Consider the following 15,930-nt stretch of genomic DNA (forward strand, 5'->3'; position numbering starts at 1 on the left):
GTGGGTGAGCTGTTGGTGAATGAATCAATTCTATACCTCTTTCAGCTAGAATATCTTTGAATTGTTGTGATGTTAAGGAAGCGTACTTGTCGGTAAAAATGATTTTCGGCTTTCCATCCGTACAAATTTTGTCGATTAATTTTTTGTAATCTTTTGCTGATTGACCACTAGATGTAATACCCCAAACGTATCTGGAAAATGCGTCAATCGCTAAATGAAAATATCGTAATTTAACTGGAGGTTCGGAAAAACCACCTTTTGTATCGATGTGAATGATGGCAAATGGTTCTTCGGCTGGACCAAAATGACCGACTTCGCCATATTTTCGAATTTGTTTTTTACCTTTTTTGCATATGTCACATCCATTTACGATATCTTGAATGATTTTATTTTGACCGATACTGTAATATTTTGTCGAAAAATGTTTGTTCGTTTTAACAATACCTAGATGACCTTTCTCTATGTGGATTCTTTTAATTTCATCGATAGCATGTTTTTCAGGTAAATAGTATCTCATTTTTCCATTTCGAATTTTCACTAAATGTCGATCATGCTTCACACATCCTCTAGGGGGTGTGGCCCAAAGTGGTTCATGGATTTTCTCCAATTCGCCTAACGACAAGATATTTATTTCGAAATCTGGATTACGAGATAGATAATCAGCTTCTAAATTAGTTTCACCTTTGATGTAATCAATTTCAAATTCATATTGATTAAGGCGCATGGCCCAGTTCATAATTCTTGTGTTGATCTTTTTATGTGTGTTGATGTACTTCAATGGTTTGTGGTCTGTTCGTATTAAAAATTTTCGACCGTACAAATAATGGTGCCAATATTCGATTGATTCAATTATTGCCAAGCATTCTTTTTCAGTGACCACGTAATTTTTCTGATGCTTCAATAATTTTCGTGAAAAATAACCGATTGTAATTTCTTCATTATCTTTTTGTTGTTTCAATACAGCACCTATTCCAATATCAGATGCATCGGTTATTACTATAGTGTTCAAGTTTGGATCGAAAATATGAATTACTAATTCAGATGTTAAAATTTCTTTGATTTTCACGAACGATTTTTGCTTATCTTCTGACCATTTAAATTGATGTTCTTTTTTCAATAAATCATAAAGTGGATCAAGAAGTTCGGTACGGTCAGGTATAAAACGGTGATAAAAGTTGATTTTACCAAGAAATCGACGTAATGTTTTTTTGTCATGTGGTGGAGGATAGTCAGTTATTGCAGATAAATTGTTATTCAATGGTCTTATCGTGTTTTTCGATATGAGATGACCGATATACGTCACACTTTTCTTCATGAAAAAGCATTTTGATTGTTTTAATTTCACATTTTCCTTTTTCATAACTTTTAAAACTTGGTCAATATGTCGAAGATGTTCATCTGTCGTTTTCGAAAAAATTATAATATCGTCAATATAGTTGTGTGAAAATGCTGTCAAATTATTTCGTTTCAGGATGTTGTAAACGATTCTTTGAAATATAGCAGGGGCGTTTTTGAGCCCAAATGGCATGACCTTCCATTGGAAGTGTTCATGCATCGTAACGAATGCAGTTTTTGTTTTGTCTTCCGGAGCAACTCGAATGTGGTGAAATCCGGAGGATATGTCAAGTGTAGAAAAGAATTCAGCATTCAATAATTTATCTTCGATATCTCGTATGTTTGGCATTGGATAACGTTCGGGAATCGTGATAGAATTTAATTTTCTATAATCGATGCATAATCTTGTTTTTTCACCTTCGTCCTTTTTGTTGACCAACACCACCGGAAAAGAATAATTTGACGTCGATCGTTCAATTAAATCTCGATTAAGCAAATCTGTTATTTGATTATCTATTTTGTCTTGATCAATAGTTGATGTTCGATAAGCTTTTTGATTAATTGGAATATTATTTTCGAGATTGATGTAACAATAGTCACCGATAATTTGTCCAACCTCACCCTTTGATTGTGCAAATACTTCATTATGTTTTTTTAAAATTTCGTCACATGCTTGTCGATTGGTATCATCAATTTGGATAGCATTTGTTTCATTATTTTGCAGGTACTCACCTGGTATTTTAAAGAATGTACTGTCAATGAATTGTAATATATTTCCATGTGGATCACGGATTAGACTAAATATTGACATTGCATCTACGCCTAGAATAAGATGGCGGAGACCAGGTAATACGTAAAATTTTTGTTGTCGACTTTTAATTCCGATTTTTACTCTTGTTGTTACGGTACCAATTGCCATTCCGGTAGCCGCTGCTTGATTGATAGGAATAGATTCGGGTTCAAGTACCAATTTCAATTTTTCTTGTAGTTCAGTGTTCATTACACAATTTGTTGACCCAGAATCGAATAGAGCATGACATTCTGTCTTGTTGATGGTGATCAAAATTTTTGTTAATCCCTTTTTCGGTAAATTAATATTGTTCAATTCTGGTTGTGTTTGTCGTGATGTCGGTGGAGCTGTCGGTTGAACATTTGTTGATTCTGTATTATTCTTATTTTCACAGATTGATGCTGGATGATCACCATTACATAAAAAGCATTTTAAAGGTCGACGACAATTTTGTGCGTTATGACCGTATTTCAAACATTTATGACATCTATTTCGTCGATCAAGACTTTCTTTTCTCTCTCGCAGCGATAGTCTACATTGATTTGATCGATGGTCTTGTTGGCAAAAAATGCAATTTGGTCTATCACGATTTGGTGAATATCTTTGCCAATTCTGATTCCTATTTTGATATTGTCCATCGTACGAGTATCTTCTATCCGGATTATTCAAATTTACCATTTCAAGATTAAGACTTGTTGGGTTGGTTCGTCTAGCTGATCGTATTTCTTCATGTTTGACAATATTGGCTATACGTTGATTTCTTTCGACATAATATCGTAAATCAGCCATGTATTTTTCACATCGCAAGCCGGTGTCAGCCAAGTGATCTGATGTTCGTAATATTTCCAATGGAAATTTACTACCGACAATGGACATAAATTCCGATTCCAAATAGGCATCGTTCATTTTATTCATTTTCAAAATGCCATATTTTTCTTGTACAACAACCAGATTATCAGTCATGGTTTTTAGATCCCATTCATTGGTCACCCTCGGTAAAGCTTCGAGTTTTTGCGATATTTCGGATCGAAGTGAAAAGGTACTTGAATAATGGTTTACCAATTTCAAATATGCTTGATGATAATCCAATATTCCTGCAATGATACCGCGGGGTTTTTCACCCAATTTTGATTTCAGTATCAATAATTTTCTTCCCGGTTCAATTCTGATATGATGAACTAATTCATCGAATGTAGAACGAAAATTTGGAAATTCTTCGAATGAACCATGAAACATTGGAATAAGATATTGGTACTTAATCATTATGTTTTCGTCATTTCTTCGATCTTGTACATGATATAAATTGTGATTGAAATTTTGATGATTATTCACTTCTGGTGGGATCATAAATGGTTGTGCTCCGATATTTTGTTGGTTATGAAATACTGGTTGAAACTGTTGTGGTAAATTATACATTGGATTGGTATTTGAAGGTTGTTGCGGAATATGAAATTCTTGTGGATTATATGTTGGTTGATTCATATTAAATGGTACACGAAAATATGGTTGATTATAAAATTCTGGTCGAAATTGTTGTGGAATATCATGTATTTGATTGGTGTTTGTCGATTGTTGCTGAACATGAGATTCTGGTGGTTGGACAAGATTCGTTGTTGCTTGTTGTTGGTCATTAGATTCTAGTGGTTTGTCAATATTCGATGTTGATTGTTGATTATCATTCGGTTCTGGTTGTTGGGTAGTATTCGGTGATGTTTGTTGATTTGCCGGTTTAACATAAATCACTGTAGGCGAAAATGCTGTTGCCATACTGTAGTTCGGTGAAGAAATCGATATTGGTGATTGATGCTGCGTGGTAATAATGGATGCACTATCTTGTTGATTTTCGTTACGCTTCTTTTCATCATTCAATTTTCGTTTGATTGTGTCGATAATATTCATCAATGTTTCTTTGATGGGACTAATACTTTCACGATCCGGCAGATCTTTGATACCGCTTGCTTGCCATTTTTCATAGTGGTCATTAGCTGTGTTAATTATTTCTAAATAGTCTTGCGACCTGACTAAATTCTTTAAGCAATTATCCTGATTGATATCGTGGCATAATCTAGCTAATGTATCTATTTTCCTATGAACTAAAGTGTATTCTAAAATTTCTGTTTTATATTGATCAATTAATTCTTCACTAGCTGTTTTGTTTGTCATGTTTGATAAATTTTGTTTATTGTGTAATTAGCAAAGAAAAAGGGACATTTGTGTACGCGAAATTTGATGCGATTTTTCTTTGATGGATGATTAACAAGAAGAAAAAAAATGGAGAAGAAAAAAAAAATTTTTAATCAGCTTCGATAAACTTGAAATTTTGACAATCTGAATTGATCAACGAAAGCGAAACCCACGATAACCACGATAATGAAGTACGAGAAGAAGAAAAAAAAACTGCGACAACACTTTTACACTTAATTTGACACTGTAATTATCACAATACTAAAATGATGCTTTAAAAATATCACAGTTGTTTTTACTTGACGAAAAAAAAAATTTTCTATTATTGGAGGTTGATGAATTCAGTTTTTTCGTATCGATTCCGTCGACCGGACTTGGATACACTGATGATTCTTTATCCTACTGGCTTATGATGAAAAAGGACACACTTGATACACGAGATTATTTAAGAAAATTTACTTTATTTTGAAATATGAAAATCGTACAAATTTTAAATTTTATCAATACAAAATCACATAAAATAAAACATAGCTTTCGACTGACAACAAAAAAAACTCTCTACCCAGATGTTTCTTTCTTCTCCTTTTTAAATACCGTCGATTTTCTTTTGTTTTTATGTCTTTAATTATGAACTTTAGTAAATTGTTTTGTTTGACATCACATATTTATTTTTTGTATTGATTGCTTTTTTCTTTTCTTTTCTTTCTATTCAAATTTAGGTTGTTGTTTTTTATTTACGTGCACGTAAAAAACGTAAACGTTATGAAGAAGGTAAGAGTTATTTACATTATTTATCGATTGAATTCTGTGTGTGTGTGTGTGTGTGTGTATGTTTTCAAATATTCATAGAATTCTATGTGTCTGTTTGTATGTGTTACACTAAGTGTGTTTTTGTTTTGTTTTGTGTTGTATGCAATCTGCAATGATATTGATAGCTATTTAATCCAAACGACCATTATTATTGCTAAATTCCAATGTCATATCATATTGTACACAAAGTTTAACATACTGAATTTTACGCTGAATGGATAATTTACATTCACATTCACATTCATTCATTCATTTGAATTTAGTCTATTCCATATCATTTGCCTTTTTACTTTCTTTAAATGAATTCTTTATTCTTCAATTGATTCTATGCTGTGATTCTGGCAACAACAATTGGACATTTCAATTCTATTTCATTCTTTAAATGTAAACGAATTCAAAAATTGAGTGAGAGAGAGAGAGAGAGAGAGAGAGAGAGAGAGATTAGTTTTATTATTTACATCTAAAGATTGGATTTTTGTCTCCCTTTTTCATTTGGAATTTAAAATCTTATTTTTGTTGTAGAATTGAAAACAAACACTCACTTGACTGGACTTGATGTCAATCTTGTTGTTGTCCATGGTTGACCATTTCTTCTTCTTCTCTATCTATCCATGTCTTTTGATTTGTTTGTCCTCTGGCAATGTCAACTATCTAAATATTGTTGTTGTTGTTGTTGAATTAAGATTCTGTGAAAAATAAATCTAGTTTCAAAGATTCATTCAAACTGTTTTTGTATGTGTGTGAATTTGATTGAATAAGTTAAAAAAAAGTTGGACAACAACAACAACAGAATTAATGGATGCTTGAATGATGAAAAGAAAAGAAAATAAAGACCAAATGCACATTGAAGAAATTCAAAGATTAGTCATAGTTTCTGTTTAACAGTCAACAAAATATCCCTGATATGAACAGAATGCAAAAATAAAAAAACTGAATAAATTCCACGACATCAATATGGAACAAGTCAAAGTTTGCCTGAATAAGCAAAAAAAAACAAACTATTTCAATCCAAATGAATCTTTTTGGCTAAGTTTCTGAAAATTTCATATCATTCTTATTCAACCACTGTTATTTTTTTTTTTGGTATCAAAATAGACATTGATTATTTGATAATTTCTTAGAACAAATGTCGTCTAACATTGTTCATTTTGTAAATCAATCAAGTATGCAAGTTTTTTTTTCATCTTCAGCGTTCGGTAAAAAACTTTTGTTCAAAAAAAAAAAAAATTGTACAATTGGGACCGACTGGCAATATTCATTTTTTTTTGCACTGATTTATTCCGTATGCTAGGATCACACACACATATTCTACTGTTTTTTTTCTTCTTCTTCCAATTATTCATTCATTCATTCATTCATTTGATTTTCATTATGCCTAAATTCCATTGGTATAAATAGTTTTTCAATGGTCCAACGATTTTTTTTTCTATTTCAAACAACAACGACGACGACCATAATAATCAAAAGTCAATCTTTTTTTCTTTCTTTCCTTCATTGACTTTTTTTCTGTTGGGTCTGTGTGAATATCACACTCATCATATGATGACAGGAAAAAAGTTACTAAAGCTGCTATAGACAGAATTCCAAATGTGTTTAGAGAGAGAGAGAGAGAGAGAGAGAGAATGAAAACTTTGTACCAGAATAGAATGTTGGGCACAATAATGAATATGAAACAAACAAACAAACAAACGAAAAAAAATAAATGAAAAAATATGAACATCCAACAAACAAACAAACAAAAACTATTAGTGAATTTTTGATCTTTGTAAGCTTTTTTTTTATTTTGAAAAATTCTTGCATCAACACATCAACTGACTATTTAAAAAAAAAAATATTGTTTGCCACATTATACTCTGCTTGTCATTATCATTTTTGCTTTTTTTTTCTTGATGGATGCATTGAATGTATGCGGAAAAGTTTTTTTCACATGCATATCTATATAGGCGAGGTATTTTCATTAACCTCCATTCTTCCTGCTGAACAATTTTTTACTTTCAAATATATTTTTTCTTGACTTTTGAATCCATTCATTTTTTTGGTGACCACAATTTTTCTTTTCTAAGAATTTCTATTGAAAAATGAAAAATTCAAAGCATTCAAATTTTCAAAATATATGATAGTCCAAGAATATTCTTGAATTGTCGTCATAAAAAAATGATGATGATTATGAATAATTAAATTATCAAAAATGGACCATATAATGAAATGAATGAATGATAAAATGGACCATTACGAATTTTTTGGTCCATTCATATTCAATATTCAACATGATGATGGAAAGAAAAAAAAAGATTTACATATTTCTTTCATCAAAAAAAAAAAAACATTTTTCTTGTTTTTATGGTTTTTTTTTCTGGTTTGGTTTGGTTTGTATTTGATTAGTGGTCCATATATGTGTATTCAAATTGATAAAAAAAATAAAGGTATCCATATAAGATAAGATAAGATGGCCGTTGATGGTATGAAATGACATTACTTTCTTTCTCTCTCTTTCCCTGGCAACATACACAGTTATTATTATCATTTAAATTTTGCCATTTACCATATTTTTATATATGGGAAGAAAAAAAAAGTGAAAGAATTCGGTCTCAATACCAAAACTATTAACATTTTTGATTCCGAAAAACAAAATCGATTCCAAAACAAAATCTAAAAAAAGACTGAATTATTTTTTTCGATTAAAAATATCCTATTTTTCCAAAAAGTTTTCACGGAAATGACGAGAAAACTCACATACAATATTTAGATTTATCAGAATCTTTCTCATTGTTCATAATAATAAAACAAAACAAAACATCAAATATGAAAATCATTGCGTAGGATGTTTATTAGTTTTCAGTCCGCAAAAATTAATTAGCTTCATATTTTTGTTTTTGTTTTGTTGTTTTGTCCGACACATTCTATCAACACATAGGATTAATATTTTTCCTGTGTTGACATTTATTATCTTTGGTAAAATGGCAAAAAAATGAAATGAAATAAATAACGTGAGAACACAGAGTTAATAATAATAAAAGAGTTAAATCTTTGTGATTTACCTTGCTTACCATTTCATTTTATTTGCTTCTGTTTTTGTCACATTATTATTATTATTCTGACAGAAAATATAATTCATAATGCTGTTTTTGTCAAAGTTAATAATATTTCTTTACTGATTTTTCTCACTTATTCTGTTTGTTTGTTTGTTTGGCCAACACTTTTGCCTCAATGGCTAATAATGTATGGTTGGTTTGGCTAGTTGGTTGAATCATATATTGGATCACGCTTGATCACATGGATCATGATACATTTCATATATTTTCATTTGGATTATAACTCTTTTTTTTTGTTTTCTGTTACAAGTCTTGAATGATGAATGAATGAATGAATGAATGTGAACAATGTTAAACCACCAAACGTGCCTTTTCTTTATTAATTAGTTTTTTTATTTTTCAAAGCCAAAGTTTAATTCACTATTTTTTTTTCTTTTTTGTATTTGATTTATACAGAAAGTGATAGATATTCTGGTGGTACTGATAGTAAAACAACAACCAGTAGTAAAACAACAATAGAACTTTATGATTCTAATGGACAAAATGGTACATTGAAACCATCAACAATATCGAATAGTTTAAATTCTCATAATCATCATTTAACCAATCATCATCATCATCCACATCATCTTAATAATAATCATATTGGCCATAATAATAATAATCATTCATTAATGAATGGTAAAAATGGAATAATAATAACAGAAACATCATTAAGTGGTGGATCACCTGCACCAGGTGAAGATGAATTCAACAGTCAAAAAAGTGATGATCGTTTTTCTGGACAAACTGAATATGAAATGGTATGATTGTTAATGCTAATTTCCCGATGTAATGTTTTTTATTTGATTTTTTTTTGATTGTCCAATCATGAATGGATTATCAGGAGATTTCAGCCAATTCAATTATGGCATTGGATGATCCAAATTTTGGTACCAACATATTACAACAACATCCATTACATTTACAAGGTGCTACCGGTCAAATACATTCGATGAATGGTCAAATTAATGGAGGAGGTATGAGCACCTATTTAATTGATGAATCAAATCAAAATTCAATGATGATGATGATGAATTTGAATTTGAATGATGATAATTTTCATCTAAATCATCATCAACAACAACAACATCATCATATGATCAATACAAATAACAATAGTAGCAATAATACTTTACCACAACCACCATCAAGACCACCATCAATACCTGTACATTATTCAACAAATAATAATAATAATCTACGTTATTCATCACTAGGTACCCATTATTTTTTTATTTTTTGTTTTTCTTTTCAATTTTCTTGCTTGTGTTTTGTTTTGTTTTTTTTCGCTAGTTACCCAAATTTCCTCATACATTTTCACTCATCATTTTCAATTCTGTTTTGATGATAATTGATTTGGCTTTTCTTTCATTCTTTCATTTCATTTTCTATCCTTAATTGAAACTAAATAATTTTATTATTTCGGTTTTTTTTCCTCAACTGAATCAGTTATAGTTTAGTCGATTCCACAGTAAAAACACAATTTTGTTTACCACAACTAATAATGGGGCCATTGATTCTCTTGAGGCATCTTCAAATATTACTTATTTCATATTGAACGCCCTATACTGAACACACACACACATACAAAAATTCAAATTAGATAATTTTCATTTACTATCATCATCATCATCAGTGAATATATATGAAGGAAGGAAGGATACAGACTTTTTGTTTGGTTACTTACAAAATATGTTTGATATATCTTTACAAAAGTCCATTCTCCATTCTTCATTTCATTCAATTCAATGTTAACCAATTCAATTTGGCTGGTTTTTTTTTCTTTCAAAAATATTCCCTTGAAAACATGTCTTTCACATATCAAAATTATTCTTCAAAAAAAAAAAAAAAAAAAAAATGCATACGAAACGCCCACAGCCATACTAATAATATTTGATTCTCAATTCTTTTTATTGTTTTTTTTTCTTCTTCTCATCAAACATCTATCTATATCACACTTGTAATCATCACTTGTGTTTCATTATCATTTCTCAAGCGTTATTAATTCCATCATGATGATGATGATGATGATGATGATCATTCACATAGAATCATAAACATTCTCATTAGTTTTTTCTGTTTTGTTTTTGGTTTTGAGTTTGAGTTTGAGTTTAAGTTTGATTTCAACCATGGGACTCATCATCATCATCATTTTACTATAGATAAAAAAAAAGTACCAAATCTGATGAATATGATGAAGAATACAGTTCAAAATATAACCGCTTTTGCTTTGCTTTCAATTGATTTTTTTTCTTTTCTTTTCTTTTCTTTTTTTTCACACAACTAACTTTGATTCCATGTTGAATGATTCCTTCTGTGATTCCTTTTCTTTTTCTTTCATTTAATTTCTTCACTGTTGTTTATTTTCCGTTATCTTTCTTTCTTTCATTCTCCTTAAAATGAAATGAAAATGCATTCAACCAACCTGCACACAAACACATAAAAGTAACTTTTGTCAGTATTAAATTCGGTAATGAAAAACACAACAACAACAACAATACAGGTCTTCAAATAAATAAGTCTTCTTTCTTCTTTCATTTGATATGAACTTTTTCTTTATTTTCCGTTTACTTTTTTACTTTTTTATTTTTTTTTTCACTAACTGCTGTTGCTATCATCATTTGTTTCATTTCAAATTACGACACATTACTTACATTAACACACACACACACACACACACACACAAAATGACTATATTATTTTCTGTCTTTCTTCATTGCAAAATAAAAAAAAGAAGAAAAACTTCACCATCTAATCATCATCATCATCATCACAAACAAATTAAGAATATTCAGTGAATGAAACAAACAAAACAAAAAACTTCCTTACCAAGATTATTATTGACTATGCTTTTTTTCTTGGCTTTTTTTTGCTTCTCGAATTCTTTTTTCTTTTTTTTTCCAACTTTAAAGACTGATTTTTTTTGATGGTTTTTGTTTGTTTGTTGATTTTTAGGTTCAGATATTGCACCAGCAGCATTTTATAATGCAATAGCAGCTGAAGAAGATTATCTAAATGCATTACAACAACATCATCAAGCTGTACAAGCTGCAATGAATGTTAATCAACATCATCATCATCAAACAAATAATATTGTTGGTGGTGGTACATTAATAACGACCAATGGTCAAATTGGTACTATACAAACATCACAAGGACCAATGCAAATACAATTGAATGGACCACCACCACCACCATCATCAAATGATATGATCACCAATGGTTATGGTACAATTGGTGGTACACATCATCATCATGTTGATCATTCCACCACTACATATCATTTGGTTGGACCGGATGGAACGCTCATTTCGGTATGTATCCGATACCCGTTCATTTTTTTTATTTATTTTTCTGGTATTTTTTTTTTAAATTCTTGATTGATTGATTGATTGATTGATCGATCGATCAATTCATTGATTCATTTGATTCATTCAATTTCAATCAAATTCACTTTTATCAATATCTTTATTTTTTTCTTTTGTTGTTCCTTTATATTATTATTCTGGAACAATTTCAAAATTCTTTTTGTTTACTTCAACATCGTGTTTCAACGTCAACAACAACAATAATATAAAGATATTCTTTATTCTCTCAGCGTGTTGTATGTGTGGATTATTTTTTTTTTCTTGAGGATTATATCTCGGGCAAGAAAAATTTTGAAAGAAAAGGCTTTCTGAATAAAGAAAAAAATGGAAATCTTTTGTGTCACACAGAATGCACGTCAAAAAAAAAAATCTATGCCACAGAATTTTAAAATTGAGAAAAAAATGAATTGAATGGAAAATTATTGAAATCGATCATTCAAAATTCAAATAGAATAAGAGAGAAGGAAATCAGAACAATACAGAAAAAAAGAATTGAAAATTCACACGATGCCTGGGTTGAATCAATACTGTTGCAACAACAGAAAAAATTGAATCAAAACAAACGGATAATACCGAAAAGAATGATAATGAAAAAAGAAAATATCAATGAATGAATGAATGAATGTCATGCTATTTCTTAACATCATCATCATCATTTTGTAGCAAAAATGAAACAGAAAATTCCTATTTTCACAGTTTTTTTTCTAGTCAATTCAAGATTCAATAGCCAAATGTTTGTTTGTAGCCAAAAATTTCAATTTTTTTTGTTTTCAATAAATTGCAGAATAGCAATGAAAAAATTGTTTGCTTTCAACTTTTTCTATTTCCTTTTTTTCTTTATATTCGTTGTTTGATGTGACAAATAAGACAACTTTACGAAAATAACTGCTTTGCTTGCAATTCTTTCCAGTTTTTTTGCTTTCTTTCTTTCTTCCTAAAATTCTCTCCTGGGCCATTTTTGACGATCATCTTTTTATTTTTTTTCGTTGTTGGCCTATGTGGTGTTTGAACCGATTGAAAATCGGTAGGGCATTGGTTTTATTTGAAAATGAATGATGGTAGTTGTTTGTTTGTGGGAAGAGAGAAAGCAAATAGAAAATTAAATTTTTTCTATTTTATCCCCCCCCAGTTTCTTCGTTTTCATTTTTATTTGATGTCCTGCCATTTGATTTGTTTCAATTCCCATTCTGAACACAGCACACAAACATACATATAAGCAGCAATCGATTTTAGATCCCGTGGGCAGCCGTTACTGTTTTCTTTATATTTTTTTTTTTTTTTGGCACTGCATTTTGAATCTCTGGATTCTATACATTTTTTTTCCAATACTTTTCATTATGACTAATGTTTTTTTATTTCTTTTCATTTTTTTACGCAGTCATCAAATGCTTTACCACCATCAACGACAGTAATTTCTTCATCAAATGGTCAAATTAGTAGCGGTGGTGGTGGTGGTCTTATTCCACCACTTCCGCCATTACGCAGTATAATGCCACAGGGACAACAATCATCAACATTACAACAGCAACAACTACCACCATCATCATCCGCAGCAACAACAGTAAATGGATCGATGACCACATTTTTGCCGGCCATTACCGAAGAGCCACCAATCACTCCTATTGGTCATCTTGTTTGAAAATAAAAAATGTCGTGCATGTGATATTTCTTTCTGTGTGTGTGTGTGATGTCTATGTATGTTTTTCATTTGTTTTTTGTGTGCCATTACCAGCGGATGGTTCAAACTACTTTAAGAAAATTGTTGAACCCAAAAGAAAAAGTTGCAATTACCGAAACAAAAAAAAAGAAGGCTATTACCGTTGTATAATCGTTTTGAAGAAAGAAAATAAAAACAACATTTAATCAAGTTCTTACAGTATAAAAAAAATCACCAATGCTTTCTACATTACATTACATCATCTACAGTGAAACTTAGTCAAGAGAAAAACTTTTATAAGAAAAAAAAAAAATTCCGGGCGCTTAGTTTGACACTTGGTGTATACGAAATCAGCCATCAACCATCCAACCGATTTCTTTCAATTCAACATTTTTCTTCTTTTCTTGGTTTTCCGTGTGTGTATACAACCCATGCTTGAAGCATTTAAAAGATTTTTCTTAAAAATAAAAAAAAATGAAACGTTAAAGAAAAAAGAAAAGAAAAAAAGTTATTTCTGATCCACTCATTCATTCACATTATTAACTCTCAACTCTTCTATTATATTTTTTCAAAAAAAAAAATTCAAACAATCAATCAATTTTTTCCTGCCCGATTCCATATTTGCTTTTTTGGACTGCTTGTGTGTGTATTCTGTATCGTTGTTTAAGTAAAGTTTAAGTTGATTTCAAATTGACTATGAACCAAACATCAGTGTGATTATATTCCATCATCCGCCTACTTAACTTGATGTTTTTTTCTGTCTTTTTGGAAAACGAATTTTGGACCCATGGAAAGCACACACACACACACACACATTGAAATCTATGTCACCGTTATTGTAAATTTTTTTTGAATTTTTTTTCCATTTGAATCATATTTTGCTCTAAGCACATAAAACATGGAATCAATAGGAAAAAAATGTATCCATTTCATGTGCCTTATTTATTATCGAAACACACAAAAAAATCAACTGATTTACTTCATCAAGAGACTAGTCAATTGAATTGAACGACAACGACGACGACGACGATATCCACCTTTTTTTTTCTCAAGATTGATTTTGTGTTTTTCTTTTTTTTCTAATTTTAATCGATCCTTCTATAATTTGATATTCACATCCTTACAACACAGAATCTTTTCTTTGATCAATTTTTTTTGTTTTGAAATTCTCATTTTATATATGGCCATAATGTGCCTCTCTAATTAACACTTTTAATAAAAGAAAAGAAAGCAACAAAAAAATGCAAAACATTATCAACATCATTTTCACAGAATGTTACTGGGTTGTTCATCATTGTTGTTGTAAATATTTAACACAAACATTATATACAAATCCTGTCATTTTATTTTATTTTTTATTATTATTATTAAAAACTTTGTTTATTTGCCCAAATTCGTATCATATCTGTATATGTAACATATTTGTACCATTCATTCATTCATCAAGCAGAATATAAAAAAAAAGCAAAAGAAAAAATCTCTAATAAATAAGAAAATCTCAAAGGCCTTTTCCATCTTTTTTTTTTGGTTCAGAATTTTGCTTTGTATGTTTTTTTTGTTAATGTCATTTGGTTACGATGGATAAAATTTATGGTCTTGAATCCCGAGATATATCAACAAAACTACTACCATACGAGTCGTATTACTAACTTTAATTAAGTAACATTACATAAATTATATCTACTTAACAGCAACAACAACGACGACGACCTTTTTTTTCTAATTCGGCCATATTTTGATTGAATCGATTCAAGCAAGCATCAACAATCCCGAAAATATTGTTCATTTCAAATCAAATTTCAAATTTGGATTTTTTTTTCTTTTCACTCAAATGAATTCAATTTGTAAAATTTATGTAAATATTCTCTGTCATTTTTTCTCTTCTTCTTCTTGTGTAATTGCTATTATAATTTATAATTATAATTTAATAAATTTTAAATAAAATAATAATAAAAATTTTTTTATAAATCAAACGAATTTATTGTTGATTCTGGATAAAAGGTGGCGTTGTTGATATTTTTTTTTCGTTTCGAAATTGTTGAATTGAATTGCTGTCAAAAAAAAGTTTTTTCATTGTTATTGTCCTCGATCCAAAATTGTTTCCAAAAATAGAAATGAAAATCGATAAAAACAGACGACGAAAATGTCAGAAAAGAATTTGATATTACCGGACTAACCGTTAGAATGGACTAAAGAATCTAGTAAGTAGATCGACCGATGAAACACACACACACCTATAGTTTAAATAGAGATAGCATTATGAATATCCAATGCTGGTACTATTTGGGTGATACAGGTTAACGACAACAACGTCAACACTTATGAAAGGTGAATGTTCTTTCTTTCTTTTTTTGTTTCCAAAACAGTTCCTGGTTATCATTAACCGAGTCTTTTACCAGAACAAGAAGAAATGGAAAAATTTAAATTCAACGGTCGTTGTCATCCACTATAGTTTCTGGAATATTTTTTTCTGGTTTTTTTCCTCATTCATTTCGCATTTATGTTTTTTTATTAAATCATTGATAACTACATGAATAATATCATGGCTATATCCTTGAAGATAATTTCATTTGATGACGTAATTCATTGTGAAATTTGTAGAATTGAAAGCTATTAATAATAATAATAATGAAAAGTTGAAATGTTATTTCAATTTGACTGATGGCTCAATGAGGAAATGAATTATAATTACAATTCTATACCGCCACTATA

The 15,930-nt window shown here is 29.8% G+C and overlaps 1 protein-coding gene across 2 annotated transcripts in view; it reads left to right on the forward strand.

Annotated features, from left to right (window-relative positions):
* The window catches only part of LOC113788944 (nephrin-like), a 79,719-nt gene extending 64,528 nt beyond the window's left edge, over nt 1-15,191 (forward strand). Inside the window, exons 16-20 of one of the 2 annotated variants that reach the window (XM_075820810.1) lie at nt 5,029-5,080; nt 8,608-8,954; nt 9,038-9,410; nt 11,149-11,507; nt 12,940-15,191. In XM_075820810.1, the coding sequence (XP_075676925.1) occupies nt 5,029-5,080; nt 8,608-8,954; nt 9,038-9,410; nt 11,149-11,507; nt 12,940-13,200 (1,392 nt within the window). In that variant the 3' untranslated portion in view covers nt 13,201-15,191. The remainder of the gene's footprint in view (nt 1-5,028; nt 5,081-8,607; nt 8,955-9,037; nt 9,411-11,148; nt 11,508-12,939) is intronic. The other variant, XM_075820811.1, reaches the window with a different exon arrangement.
* The last annotated feature ends 739 nt before the right edge of the window (nt 15,192-15,930 follow it).

This window comes from Dermatophagoides pteronyssinus, unplaced genomic scaffold (assembly GCF_027571235.1).
Source record: "Dermatophagoides pteronyssinus isolate colony J.1.1.1.1 unplaced genomic scaffold, Derpt_VIB-CSIC_2022.12 sq0008, whole genome shotgun sequence".
Taxonomy (NCBI): domain Eukaryota; kingdom Metazoa; phylum Arthropoda; class Arachnida; order Sarcoptiformes; family Pyroglyphidae; genus Dermatophagoides; species Dermatophagoides pteronyssinus.